Source organism: Rattus norvegicus, chromosome 10 (genome assembly GCF_021556685.1).
Source record: "Rattus norvegicus strain SHRSP/BbbUtx chromosome 10, alternate assembly SHRSP_T2T, whole genome shotgun sequence".
NCBI classification, from domain to species: domain Eukaryota; kingdom Metazoa; phylum Chordata; class Mammalia; order Rodentia; family Muridae; genus Rattus; species Rattus norvegicus.
The window spans coordinates 108,027,600-108,041,167 of NC_141543.1; the positions used below are offsets into that span (position 1 = coordinate 108,027,600).

A 13,568-nucleotide genomic window follows, 5' to 3' on the forward strand; every position below is an offset into this window, starting at 1 on the left:
TGGATTACTGTTTACATGAAGAGACAGCTACTTACATGAGGAAACTTTCCAGAGGAAAACAGACACCTGAAGCGGCGCCAGGTCTTACCTGGGTATGGTTTGTATAATGAAAATATCTTGGCCACGAACAGACTCTTTGATTTCAACTCTGGTTTCTGAAGAAAAAAAAAAAGTGTTAAGCTTTAAGAAAACTATTCGTGATGTAGTAAACACAGTAGCTGGGAGAGAGGGATCCAAACGGTCTCACTCAGTGCAATCAGAACTAAACCACTGATACACAGAGTGATCAGGCTGGGGCAAAAGACAAAACCAACAATGTGGCAAACCATTTCCAAAAGCTCAGTCAGCAGAACGAGGCATTTACAGACATAGAAGGCAGGGTCTGCGGCAAAGAGAACCCGAAGCCTGGCATCCTCGCTGGGATGGACAGACAGAAAGCTGCTAACTAACACTTGGGCTTTTTCTGATGCCTCACTCAGTTCCAGGGAGGCTGAGCCCTGCTACAGTGATGGAGAGGAAGCCACATCATCACTTCTCTTCCAGAGCCCCAACTGCAGCACCCAGATAGCTGATGCCCTCTCCCGGCCCCTTTGAGTGCCCCACACATGTGAAACATTCACACATAAATAAATGAAAAATAACTCTTAAAAGAAAAAAGCTGGGGTTGGGGATTTAGCTCAGTGGTAGAGCGCTTGCCTAGCAGGAGCAAGGCCCTAGCAAGGCCCTGGGTTCGGTTCCCAGCTCCGAAAAAAAAAAAAAGAAAAAAGCTGTTAAGATTATGTCTTGGTGTTTCTGTTGCTGCAACGAAACACCATGGCCAAAAAAAAAGTTGGAGAGGAAAGGGTTAACTCAGCTCACACTCCACAGCTCTGTTCACTAAAACAAGCTAGGACAGGAACTCAGTGGGCAGGAACCCAGAGGCTGGAGCTGATGCAGAGGCCATGGAGGGTACTGCTTACTGGCTTGCTCCCAGGCTTTTTTTTTCCTTCGGAGCTGGGGACCGAACCCAGGGCCTTGAACCCAGGGCCTTGCGCTTGCTAGGCAAGCGCTCTACCACTGAGCTAAATCCCCAACCCACTCCCAGGCTTTCTTAAAGAACCACCAGCCCAGGGATGATACCACCCACAATAGGTTGGCCCCCCCCATTCCCTCATTGATCACTAATTGGGAAAATGCATTGTAGCTGGGTCTTATGGAGGCATTTCCTCAACTGAGGCTCCTTCCTCTCTGATGACTCCAGCTTATATCAAGTTGACACAGAACCAGCCAGGATAGGTTGGAAGCTAAAGGAAATGGAACACTAATTAAAACCCAATTCTCACACATCCAATTAGTGTGCATCTCTTCAACCGTCTGCACAACTGTCTACTGTCCTGTCCTTGGGTCTGTGTCTTTTCAGTTCCCAAACATCCTCGTGACTCTGGGTTCATCTGGTTTTGGTCTGTCAGGATAGGCCCTACTGTGTAAGGCTGACTGCTCTGTTTCTCCTGTGTAACCCAGAACGGGCTCAGACTCATAAACAAACGAAAGGGGCAGACGCCCTATGGTAGAAGGCTTTCCTAGATTGTGCTGTGGTATTAGTAGGACAGGCAGGCACAAGTGTTCAGGCTATAATTAGTTTTCCACACAACCTGGAGGGAAGCCAAACTGGGCCACTAACCTATTTAATCCAAATGTTTAGGTTATGATGACAACCTAAACATTTGGATTAAAAAAAATTAAAGAACAAAAAGAACAATCTGAAGGGTGAGCGCGCGCGCGCGTGTGTGTGTATGTGTGTGTGTGCGTGTGTGTACACATGGGCTTACATGCATGCATGCCAAGCGTACACAGGTAGACATGCAAATGTAAGAGTACGTCTCAGTTTCACCTCACGTTCTGAGACAGGTTCTCTCAGCTCAAACCCCTCGGTGCGGGTGTGTGAGCCTCAGGGTTGCCCTGTATCTGTCCTCTATCCCCGAGGTTATAGACACAGAACATTACTGTGACTGAGTCATCTTAGTCATTATCCCCAGTGCCAAACTGTTGATGCTCTCAGCTGATAACACGATGACATATTCAAACAGAACCCACAGAAGAAAAGACAAACGTTCTACAGATCTCCCCTTTACTCGTTATATCACAGGATGTGAGCGTCCATGTGGAAAAACAAGAGTCAGAGTCTAGAGAAAGGGAAGGATGAAAGACACAGACCTCTAATGCTTGAAGAAAACATTTCTGTGTTAAACTGACATCCATGCTCACACAGACACACGCTCACACATATGCATGCTCACAGACAGACAGACACACCCACACCCACCCACCCCCCCCCACACACACGACAGGCTGGTACCTACAACCCCAGGCGTTCCGTTGTATGTTACATGCAGAGCAGCAGAAACAATGAGACCCTGCTTCAATAAAACAGAACTGCCCACCAAAGGTTGTCCTCTGAGCTCTATACGAGCAGCAGCGCACAAGTAAAACAACAATGGAGTTCTGCTTGTAAAAGTCTGCCCGCTTTGGAGGTGTGATGTGCCACAGGGCTCCAAGGCAGGGCAAGTTAAAGCTAGGGTGGTAAGTTCTAGTGTATCCAAGGAAACAAAGCAAAAACATGCTTTAAAGAAATGCCTGGTCGCTTGCCTAGGAAGCACAAGGCCCTGGGTTCGGTCCCCAGCTGGGGGGGGGGGGGGAATGCCTGCAGTGGTGGCACACCCCTTTAATCCCAGCACTGGGGAAGCAAAGGCAGGGAGATCTGAGTTCAAGGCGAGCCTGGTCTACAGATCCAGTTCCAGCAAAACCAGGGAGGACTACACAGGGCAACCATGTCTTGACATACCAAAAAAAGCAAGCCATCAAACTGGACATGCCCATAGCCCAGGACATGACTAAAGGGGCTGGTCCAGCAATAGCACAGAGGGTGAAGGCACTAAGCCCGATGACCTGCATTTCACCCCTTAAATCCCACAGGATAGAAGGAGAGCCAGCTCGCTCCCATGTGGCATTACTGAGGATGCAGAAGCAGGCTGATCATGATAAAGTTAATAGAATAAGGAAATGGGACATGCTTTAATCTCAGCCCCAGGGGGACAAAGCAGGAGGATTCAGAGCTCAAGACAGCCTGAGCTACATGAGCAGCAGCAGCAGCAGCAGCAGTAATAACAACAAATCCTAAAGTAAAAACATCGACTTTTAACTTACCTCCATTGGTCTCCTGATAAACAACAGATTTCCCCAATTCAGCACCAAGACGCCTATTCACACACACACAAAAACAAAACAAAAGATGGTTAAGAGTATACAACTCGGGGTTGGGGATTTAGCTCAGTGGTAGAGCGCTTGCCTAGGAAGCACAAGGCCCTGGGTTCGGTCCCCAGCTCCGAAAAAAAGAACCAAAAAAAAAAAAAAAAGAGCATACAACTCATTAACCCAGCATTCTGGAAGCTGAGGCAGGAGGATTGCTGTTAGGTGAAGGCTAGTCTGGGATATATGGTGAGTAGCAGGCCAGTCAGGACTATCTAGCAAGACCAAACTTTAAAGAAGGAAAAAAAAAAAAAAAAGCCACGTGTGGTGGGTAAGCCTTTATTCCCAGCACTTGGGAGGCAGAGGCAGGAGGATCTCTGTGAGGCTATCCAGGTCTACAAAGTTTATGGTAAATTATCATAGCAAAAAGGCAAACTCACTAATTTTTAAAGTGCCCTCCTCAGCTCTCTTAAGGCAAGGTCATGTGTAGTAAGTATGACCCACTATAAACAACCTCAAGTTTCATGTTTAAAGGGATCCTTGGCCTCGACAAGAAAGACAAATAATCAGGGGTTAGAAATAAAAACCAGGGGGGCTGGAGGGATGGCTCAGTGGTTAAGAGCACTGACTGCTCTTCCAGAGGCCCTGAGTTCAATTCCCAGCAATCACATGGTGGCTTACAACCATCTGTAATAAAATCTGATGCCTTCTTCTGATGTATCTGAAGACAGTTACAGTGTACTCATATACATTATTAAATAATAATATTAAAAAATAAAGAAATAAATAAAAACCAGGGTGGAGAGATTGCTCAGTGGTTCGGAGCACCCTCTGCTCTTCCAGAGGTCTGGAGTTCAAGACCTTGCAACCACACGGTGGCTCACAACCTTATCTGTAATGGGATCTGGTGCCCTCTTCTGGCCTTCATGCATACATGCAAACAGAGCATTGTATACATAACAAATAAATCTTAAGAAAAGAAATAGAAAACAGATCAGCAGAAGCTGTTTCCCTATCCTCTCTTAAATCCACTTCAAAGTCCAACTGATAATAAAACAGGTGGAGTTAAGAACTTCTGGAATATGAAAGTGACTTTAAATGTTCAAAGTCAAGCCGTTTACCCCGGGGAGTCCAGGTGTGCTGCTGTAAGGCCGGATCAAAAAGGCTAAGGGGTTGGGGATTTAGCTCAGTGGTAGAGCGCTTGCCTAGCAAACGCAAGGCCCTGGGTTCAGTCCCCAGCTCCGGGGGGGGGGGAAAAAAAAAAAAAAGGCTAAGGTCAGAAAATCACACCATTGAGAGTCTGACCAGGGTCCTAAGATCTTATCTCAGGATACCAAAGCCAACGCTGGGTATGGTGCTCGGGCTTTTAATCCCAGTGTTCCTGTGGCAGAGGCAGGCAGATCTCCAAGTTCCAGGCCAGTAGGAGCTACATACAGTAAAGCCCTGTCTCATAGAGAGGGCAAATGATGCATTTTGTTACATATTACTAAAAAGCTCATATTATAAAAGGCCCTTAAGGCTCTTTCTACCAGGGCTCTAGTTTTCCCCAAAAGAGAAAAGGGGCCTTTTAGTAGACAAGTACTATCAGCGGGGCACCGGGAGGCCCTGCTCTGCAGGATTCATCTCCACGACCTCCACCAAGTTCAGGCTCACACTCCCCTCCCTGTCCCATAGAACCACCCCCATTTTACAAGTAGGGTTTAAAAAAAAAAAATCACGTCCCTCACTCAGCGTTAGAGTAGGTAACAACAGACAAGCCTGGAAAGATAACTCAGGACCCCTGAAGTCAGTGGCTAACACTCCACGCACACACCTCTAAGCCAAGACTTTTTTTGTACAACTGATCCTACACAGTGTAATCGCGGCTCTCCCGCGCCCAGCCCGAAGTACTTCTGAGTTCCCTTCTCCCTGACCGTCCCAACCCTTAAGTCTGAGGATAGACTCTCATCGTCCGTCTCGATAGGGTCGGCCGGAAATGGCGATGGTCAGACACAGGGCAAGCGCAGGAAACCTCTTAATGGTCAAGAGTGCGCCGCGGCCCTGGGACGGGGTTGGGGAATCGTCCCGAAGCTTCTGCTCCCAGATGCAAAGGTGGAAGTGGCGGGGAGAGGGGCCAGGGCCTCGCCGGGGACCACACCGCTTACTCAGTGATGCGCTTGGCCAGCTCCGTGCAGGCGGCCGTGGAGTTGGCCGAAAAGACTCGGTAGCCAGTGCGGGCGGCGTTCATGGCCGGCGAGGCGGCGGGCCGGGCCCGCGGGACGCGCAGAGCGGAGCACGCGGACAGCTGGGGCAGTAGCAGCAGCTTCCTGGGCATCCTCCGGCCCGAGAAGCGGCTACAAGCGGTCCGCGCGGGGCGGGATGTGGGCACAGCTGTGACGCCGACGCAGCCACCGGCGGAGGCGCAGAGGGACGAGGCGCGATACCGACGCGCCGCCTCCGCGTCCCGACCACAGGCAACAGCGCCGCAACCGAGCGCCGCAGCCTCTTCAGGACCCCGCGTCAGGCCCCGCCCCTCCACGACACCGAGTCGCGCGGCTAGAGCATCCGCTCGGCCGCCATCTCGGAAAAGGGCAAGGAGGTAGGCATCGCCGCGAGAGCCTGTCCGGACAGGTGCGTCATTGACTCGCGTGCTCGCTTCGTTTTGAGTCTCCCAGGACAGGCATTTTTAAGTTCATTATTCTTGGAGGTACACACACGTTTAGTGGTGATTCCAGACGTCTTCAAACTGACTGCCAGGAGTCAAGATGTCCGCCGCAGGGACCGGAGGCAATCTAGCCTCGCGCCTCTATGATGAACAAGCCTTCAGCGCTCCAGTCTACGCTTGCGCAGGCTGGTATTTATTTATAAAGGTACACGCACGGTCCTTTGCGCTCGTTGCGGGCAATTATATCAAAACGCTCCAGAATCTGGACATGGAGACCTTCCCTAGACGTTATCCTTGTGTCTGCTCGTGAGGCAAGGTTGCATCCCCGCCAGTTTTTGTTCTCAGTTCTCCATCAGAGCGGCGCTCTCGCTTCCATCCGTCTACCCAGCCAGCTTCTCTGCCCGCAGGAGTGTATGTCTTGTGAAAATACAGATAGCGCGTGTTTTCATTTACTTTTGTGAAATGAGACCGCTCTTTTTTTTCTTTTTTTCGGAGCTGGGGACCGAACCCCGGGCCTTGCGCTTGCTAGGCAAGCGCTCTACCACTGAGCTAAATCCCCAACCCCGAAATGAGACCGTTCTAAAGAGACATTTGAGTCTCTCGATCTATCAAACTGTTCGAAAAACGGACCCCAAAGAAAAAAGGATTCCCCACCCCCAGGGACGTCACGCTGGGAGAAGGGAAAAGCACCATTACGACGGGGGCCGTGTCTCCCAGAAACAGCTATCACACAGCTCCAACGACTTGCAACGACCTTACAGACTGAGGCTGAAGCTCACACCTGGGAGTCTCAATGGTGGGCGGGACCGTGCCCTGAAAGTCCTGGAAGGGACTGTCTAGGTGGGCAAATCCTCGTCCTTCTGCTCATTTTTTTTAAAGATTTATTTATTTTATATATCTGAGTACACTGTAGTTGTCTTCAGACACACCAAAAGAGGGCATCAGATCCCATTACAGATGGTTGTGAGCCACTATGTGGTTGCTGGGAATTGAACTCTGGACCTCTGTTTAACAACTGAGCCATTTCTCGGGGTTGGGGATTTAGCTCAGTGGTAGAGCGCTTGCCTAGCAAGCGCAAGGCCCTGGGTTCGGTCCCCAGCTCCGAAAAAAAGAAAAGAAAAAACAAAAACAAACAAACAAAAAACAACTGAGCCATTTCTCCAGCCCCACTTCTGTTTAAATTTCAATCTCACTTCTGCACCCGGAGGACAGACTTGTGGTGTTCTCTGGATTCCTTTGTTCCTCTTAACCGATGCTGCTAAGTTGAATAGATTTCACTTTTCTGTTTCCCATTTTCAATTCGGCTTTTAATTAAAAAAAAAAAAAAATCTGTCTGCGCGCCACACATATGCAGTGCCCGAAAAGGCCAGAAGAGGGTGACAGATACTCTGGAACTGTAATTTGGAGTCAGTCGTGGGCTGCTGGCTGCTAGGAACCGAACTTGAATCCTCTGGAACAGCAGCCAGTGCTCTTAATTGCTGAGCCTAGGTTGGCAATTTTAATTGACATATTGAGGATGGTGGCCAGATCTGACTTGGGCAGATTGTGACCCTCAAGGTTGATGACACTTGTTAACCTGTCTCCCTCCAAATCAAGGTTGTAAGCCCTAATCAGGGACCACCCGTGGAGAAGGACTGATAAGTTCACCTCATAACCTGTTTCCCGTTAAGGCGACATACTAGTCCCTTTTCCCTTCCCACTATTTAAATAACAGATGGCATGCATCCACCTCTGCCCTCTTCTCTCATTGTTAATCAAGGACCAGATACCAGGTACGGCAGGGCAAGGGTGAAGCTTCAGTGTCTTGCAAGGATCACTGATTGCTGATACATATCTTAGACAAGGAAGGAACTTACAAAATGCATTCATGACCCTGACAACCTGAATCTGGACCATGACCCTGCTCAACCAGTCCTGGGGCTCGATAAACTCTCCCCGTCTGACGGAGCTCAGTGTTTGTGGGGTTTGTGAGGGGATTCCTGGCCCCCAACATGTTTTTGGGGGGCCCCCAACATGTTAGATCTCATGCTATGACACATTCCTGAGGAAAATGAAAGGGGAAATTATGTATTTACGTTCCTGGTTTCACCAGTTTCAATCCAAAATTGACTGGATCCATCTGTTGCTTAGGTTCGGAGCCAAAAATGGAATATCTTAGTGTGGGAAGTGTCTGGTAAGGGGCTTGAAGTGGGAACGAAAGGTTTCTTCAGGGAGTCAGCTGTATCGGATGGTGTTTTGGTGGGGAAGACACGTGAAGGAACGATTTCCTGAAGCAGACACAGGGAGGTTTGTGGGGTTGGGGGCGTGCTGACTGGCAGAGTGACGTCAGGCGATAATACAGACTCAGGTGGTGAGGCAAGACCTGGGTGAGGACTCACGTAAGGCTTGGAGTCGGTATAAACAGCCCAACGGACAGTGACAGGGCTTGCATAGCTAGCTTTGCAACGCTTCACTGGTCTCTCCCATATTCGCTTTCCCTGATCTTCACTAAGTTGAGAGAGGCAGGGCAGAGAGCTTGTCCTGGCGTCCCTGCTGGCCTCAGTCACTCCTGCTCACTTGTGCCGGTTGGGCAGAGGCCTGGCTGTTTCTTCTGGGTGGCGTCACTGCTGCTGATTCGTGTTTGCTGTCCTGACACTGCTGAACGGAACTGCTGGTATCCTGAGAATTGGAGCTGAGATCACTCCAAAGCACATTTGCTAATAACCTTTCTTTCTTTCTTTTTTTTTTTTTTTTCCGGAGCTGGGGACCGAACCCAGGGCCTTGCGCTTCCTAGGCAAGCGCTCTACCACTGAGCTAAATCCCCAGCCCCTCTAATAACCTTTCTTTTCCACTACCTCAGGTGGGTGGTGGGGTGGAGGGGAGGCTAAAGCATTTGAGAACCTTTATTAAAAGTAGGTCTTGAGGGGGCTGGAGAGATGTCTCAGGCGGTTAAGAGCACTGACTGCTCTTCCAGAGGTCCTGAGTTCAATTCCCAGCAACCACATGGTGGCTCACAACCATCTGTAATGAGATCTGATGCCCTCTTCTGGTGTGTCTGAAGACAGCTACAGTGTACTCACATACATGAAATAAATAAATAAATCCTTAAAAAAAAAAAAGTAGGTCTTGAAAAAAATCAAAGCAACAAGGGCTCCTTCCAATCTGTTCACCCATTTACAAGTCTCTGACTAGGGCTAACAAGAGCTACTTAATGAGAGCCGTCTGTCCATGGTAATCTCTTGTCTCAGACCTCCAGCACTTACCCATGGGAGCATCCCATACTGAGGGAGTATCCCATAATGAGGGGAGCATCCCAGACTGAGGGGAGCATCCCAGACTGAGGGGAGCATCCCAGACTGAGGGGAGCATCCCAGACTGAGGGAGTATCCCAGACTGAGGGGAGCATCCCAGACTGAGGGGAGCATCCCAGACTGAGGGAGTTTCCCAGGCTGAGGGGAGCATCCCATACTGAGGGGAGCATCCCAGACTGAGGGGGACATCCCAGACTGAGGGGACTGGAATCTGTGCTGCTGACTGTGACACCTAAGCAGGTGTGAACCTTGCAATCCAGCGTCCACCCATCAGCCAGCATGAGCTCTGCATATTTGGAACTCATCAACCCCACCCTCAGGTCCCCCCAATAAATCTGTGGCTCCCCACTGCTTTTAGAATAAAGACTAACTTTCCTACAGGAAGAAGCAAACCATTTCCCTTACTCTCATGCCAAAATCTATATAGGTTTCTGTGACCTGAAGAGATGTGGGGCTCTCTACTTACCGGTAATTAGTTCTGTAGGTGACACCCACTCTGTGTCTTTCTTCTTTGAGGAGTAGGGGTTGGGGGGGAAGTGGCCTATGTAACCGAGGATGACCTTGAACTCTGATCCTCCTGCCTCCACCTCCCAAGTGCTTCGATTACAGGCCCTTATCCCCACACCCAGGTTATGCTAGGCTGAGGATGGACTCCAGGGCTCGGTGTGTACCAAGCCAACAGTCCACCACCGGAGCCAAGTCCCTATCTCCCCACCCACTCTCCTCCTCCCTCGTTGTAATAAAGTACGTTTGGAAACCGGGAGTCTTATCGGAGAAGGCCAAGGATAAACTGCAGCGGAAAAGCCCACAAGAGAGGCTTTCAGAGCATGCACATGACTTTTTCTCTTGTTCCGTGGAGCAGGGCAGTAGGCTTCACTCCACAAAGGCATCCAGGGGATCCAGTGAGTAGATGCCTCATCATCTCAGCTCCTGGGTAAGTATTCCTGCCAGCTTTCCTTCCCCTTCCACAAGGGGAGAGGGGAGACGTGACCCAGATGACCCTCCTTGACATCCCATTAACAAAACTCCATCTCGATGGGCAGTGGTGATACACTCCTTTAATTCCAGCAGAGCCAGGAGGAACTCAAAGCTGGAGACCAGCCTACCCTACAGAGCAAGTTCCAAGACAGCCAGAGGGGTACACGCAGGAACACTGTCTCAGAAAAACTAAACCAACCAAACGATGAACAACAACAACAAAAAAACCCCAAAACTCCATCCCAGGGTCAACCTACGTACAAAGGCAGAAAAAACATCTCTATGGTAGCTGCTCATTCCCCAGGAGAAAGAGCAGCTGGTCACCTTGTAATGCCTCCTACTGGTCACTAAGCTGCCCAGCACCAGGATAGGCCTTTCGACAGCCTCGGTGGTACCGAACTCTTTGTCCTCAAGTTCAGGGTTGAAACCTGACCCCCAGGCGACAGCTTTAGGGAATAGTTGGGAATTGATAAAAGTGGGTCTCAACAAGGGGGAGTCACTGAAAAGAAGAAAAGACACCAGGGTGCCCTATTTCTTCCCATTGTGAGGACATAGTAAGTAGCTCCCACCACTGAGAGAGACCCCTTCACCAGAACCAACCATGCTGGTTCCCCTTGGGACTTCCAGTTTCAAGACCTAGGTAAGATGGCCATGCGTGGCGGTATACATCTTCCCCCCCCCCCTTTATTTTATGTACATGGTACACTGTCGCTGTCTTCAGACACACCAGAAGAGAGCATCAGATCCCATTACAGATGGTTGTGAGCCACCATGTGGTTGCTGGGAACTGAACTCAGGACCTCTGGAAGTTCAGTCAGTGCTCTTAACCACTGAGCCATCTCTCCAGCCCCATGCTATACATCTTTGATCCCAGTACTCAGGAAACATAGGCAGACAGATCTCTGCAAGTTTGAGGCTATCCTGGACAACCCAATGAGACCTCCCCTCCCTCCCACAAAATGGAGGTCAGAGGAAAACTTACAGGAGTCAATTCTTTTCTTCTGCCACGTGCGTCCTGGGGATTGAGCTCAGATAGCCAGGCTTGGCAGAGAGAGAGGTTTCAGCAGCTGGGTCATGGCATCTCGTTGATAGCTGTGCAGTGCAGTTCCCCCAGCACCACCCACTCACATGGCACCGTTACAAGGTCTTCCCTGGGAAGAGGAGTGACTGAACAGCTTGTGTCTCAATCTCCAGATAGGCTCTCGGGCCAGGGCAACAGCTGCTCCATCCAGGCATTGAAGAATTCAGATGCATCCCTGAATGCCCCAAGAGAACAGGGTTGGCTACATAAATAAATAATGATTAACTCAGACCCCGGGACACTTGGCAGCCATCAACATTTCCTTTCTAAAGCATCATGGGAGGCTGGAAGACCTGAGTGTGGTACAGTGCTGTAGAACCAGAGGGCAAAATGACCTTATTAAGAAGGAAGTTGAGTCTTGCTTTCCTGCCCGTCGCCTCAAGACAGAGAGGGCACGCAGGGACACGACCTGGGGACCCGAGAGTCCCTTAAGGGGTTTTTTATTATTGATTCAAGGCCTAACTTCACAGAGATGAGAAACTGGAATGTCCCCGAGTGGCCCAGCTCTGGTGAGAGGGGAGTCTTTCCCGGCTGTGAGGATGATGCAGACTGGTGTAAGCCGGTGGTAAGCCTGCCCACTCATTGCCTGCAGCCCCTCAAAAAGATGGAGGACCCGAGGTGGTGCCTGGGGCTCAGAAAGTGGGGAAGCCATGAGGTTCTTTTAAGCACAAATCCTGGCTTGTGGGGACTTGAAGTCAGACTTAATCTTTAGAAAAAATTTAGGAGAGTCATTGTCTGACCTGAGCTGCTACATTAGGACTCCCCAACCCCCCCAACGCCCCGACTGGAGAAATCATGCTAAGGACCTTGGTAGAAAGGAGCTTCGAGAGAGGCCAGATTGAAATGTAACACAGCCGTGAACAGGAGGAGGTGCTGTCCAGCCTCACCTGCTCTAAGTCTATGACAAAAGTGGCTTTGAAATGATTCCTTTTAAAGGCAGGGTGGTGGGGTTGGGGATTTAGCTCAGTGGTAGAGCGCTTGCCTAGCAAGCGCAAGGCCCTGGGTTTGGTCCCCAGCTCCGAAAAAAAGAAAAAAGAAAAAAAATAAATAAAGGCAGGGTGGCACAGGCCTTGGCAGAGGCTTGTGCATCTCTGAGTTTGAGGCCAGCCTGGTCCACAGAGAGAGTTCCAGGACAGCCAGCTCTACACAGAGAAACCCTGCCTTGAAAAACAAAACAAAATATGACTTGTTTTTGCTTCCTTTGCTCCTTTTCCATCCATAAAGCTTCCCCCCCTCTCCCCCTATCCCTTTCTCTCTCCCCGCCCCCTCATTCTCATTTTTCTGAGAGATGATCTTGCTTTTTTTTTTTTTTCTCTCTCGGAGCTGGGGACCGAACCCAGAGCCTTGCACCACTGAGCTAAATTCCCAACCCCGATCTTGCTTTTATAATCCTGGCTGGCCTTGAAATCACAGTAATCCTCCTGTCTCATCCTCCATAAATGCCAGATTGCAGGCAGGTGGGCAACCACCGCACCCAGCCGAGAACTTTCTACTTCACAGATGGGACGCTGCCAAACTGTAAGTCACTAATTACAGCCAGTTAGGTTTGAACAAAACAGAGAGAGAGATGCTGTCCTTTGGCAACCTGAATTCAGTAAGTGGGCTAACGAATTATATGACACGTTCTGGGGAAAACCATGCCTGTTACAAGACTTTTTCAGTGTAGTAAGGAGCCGTGTGGGGGTATGGAATCCAGGCCCTAGAACATTCTATACAAGTGCCCTGCTTCCCACCTGCCGCCTCTCGGGTCATCCTGGTTTTGCTTGGATCATATAAACACTCCGTTTACACATCACGCACCAGTAGGTTCAGGTGACACCCGCAGAGAGAGTCACTGTGCTTAGAGGACATCTGCTCCACACATACTGAAATCTTTTCATTTTGTTTTGTGTCTTGCTTGCAATGTCTCTGTACCACATGTGTGCAGAGCATCTGTGGAGAACAGAAGATGGCACCCGACTCCTGAAACTAGAGTTAAACAACACAGTTGTGAACCTCCATGAGGGTGCTGGGAATTGAACCTAGGACCTCTAGAAGAGCAGCCTTAACCACTGGGCCATCTCTCCAGTTCCTAGTGTCTGATGATTTCCTTTTCCTTTTCCTTTTTTTTTTTTTAAAGATTTAATTATTTATTATGTATGAGTACACTGTAGCTGTCTTCAGACACACCAGAAGAGGGCATCGGATCCCATTACAGATGGTTGTGAGCCACCATGTGGTTGCTGGGAATTGAACTCAGGACTTCTGGAAGAGCAGTCAGTGCTCTCAACTGCTGAGCCATCATCTCTCCTGCCCATCTACTCCTCTGTTAAGAGCCAGTGCTCTTAACTTCTGAGCCAGACATCTCATC

The 13,568-nt window shown here is 49.7% G+C and overlaps 1 protein-coding gene across 7 annotated transcripts in view; it reads right to left on the reverse strand.

The window, feature by feature from the left end:
• The window catches only part of Prpsap1 (phosphoribosyl pyrophosphate synthetase-associated protein 1), a 50,203-nt gene that overhangs the window by 15,934 nt on the left and 20,701 nt on the right, over nt 1-13,568 (reverse strand). For 2 of the 7 annotated variants that reach the window (XM_087574161.1, XM_087574162.1), the window contains 3 exons: nt 11,120-11,393; nt 3,184-3,236; nt 89-155 (listed from right to left, as the gene is read on the reverse strand). Coding sequence is in view for 2 of the 7 variants with exons in the window: in NM_022545.3 (NP_071990.2) it covers nt 89-155; nt 3,184-3,236; nt 5,370-5,539 (290 nt within the window). In the remaining 5 variants the exon portion in view is untranslated. Of the gene's footprint in view, nt 1-88; nt 156-247; nt 484-3,183; nt 3,237-5,038; nt 5,702-11,119; nt 11,394-13,568 lie in introns of those variants that run through there. The other 5 variants (NM_022545.3, XM_087574160.1, XM_087574164.1 and 2 more) reach the window with 5 other exon arrangements.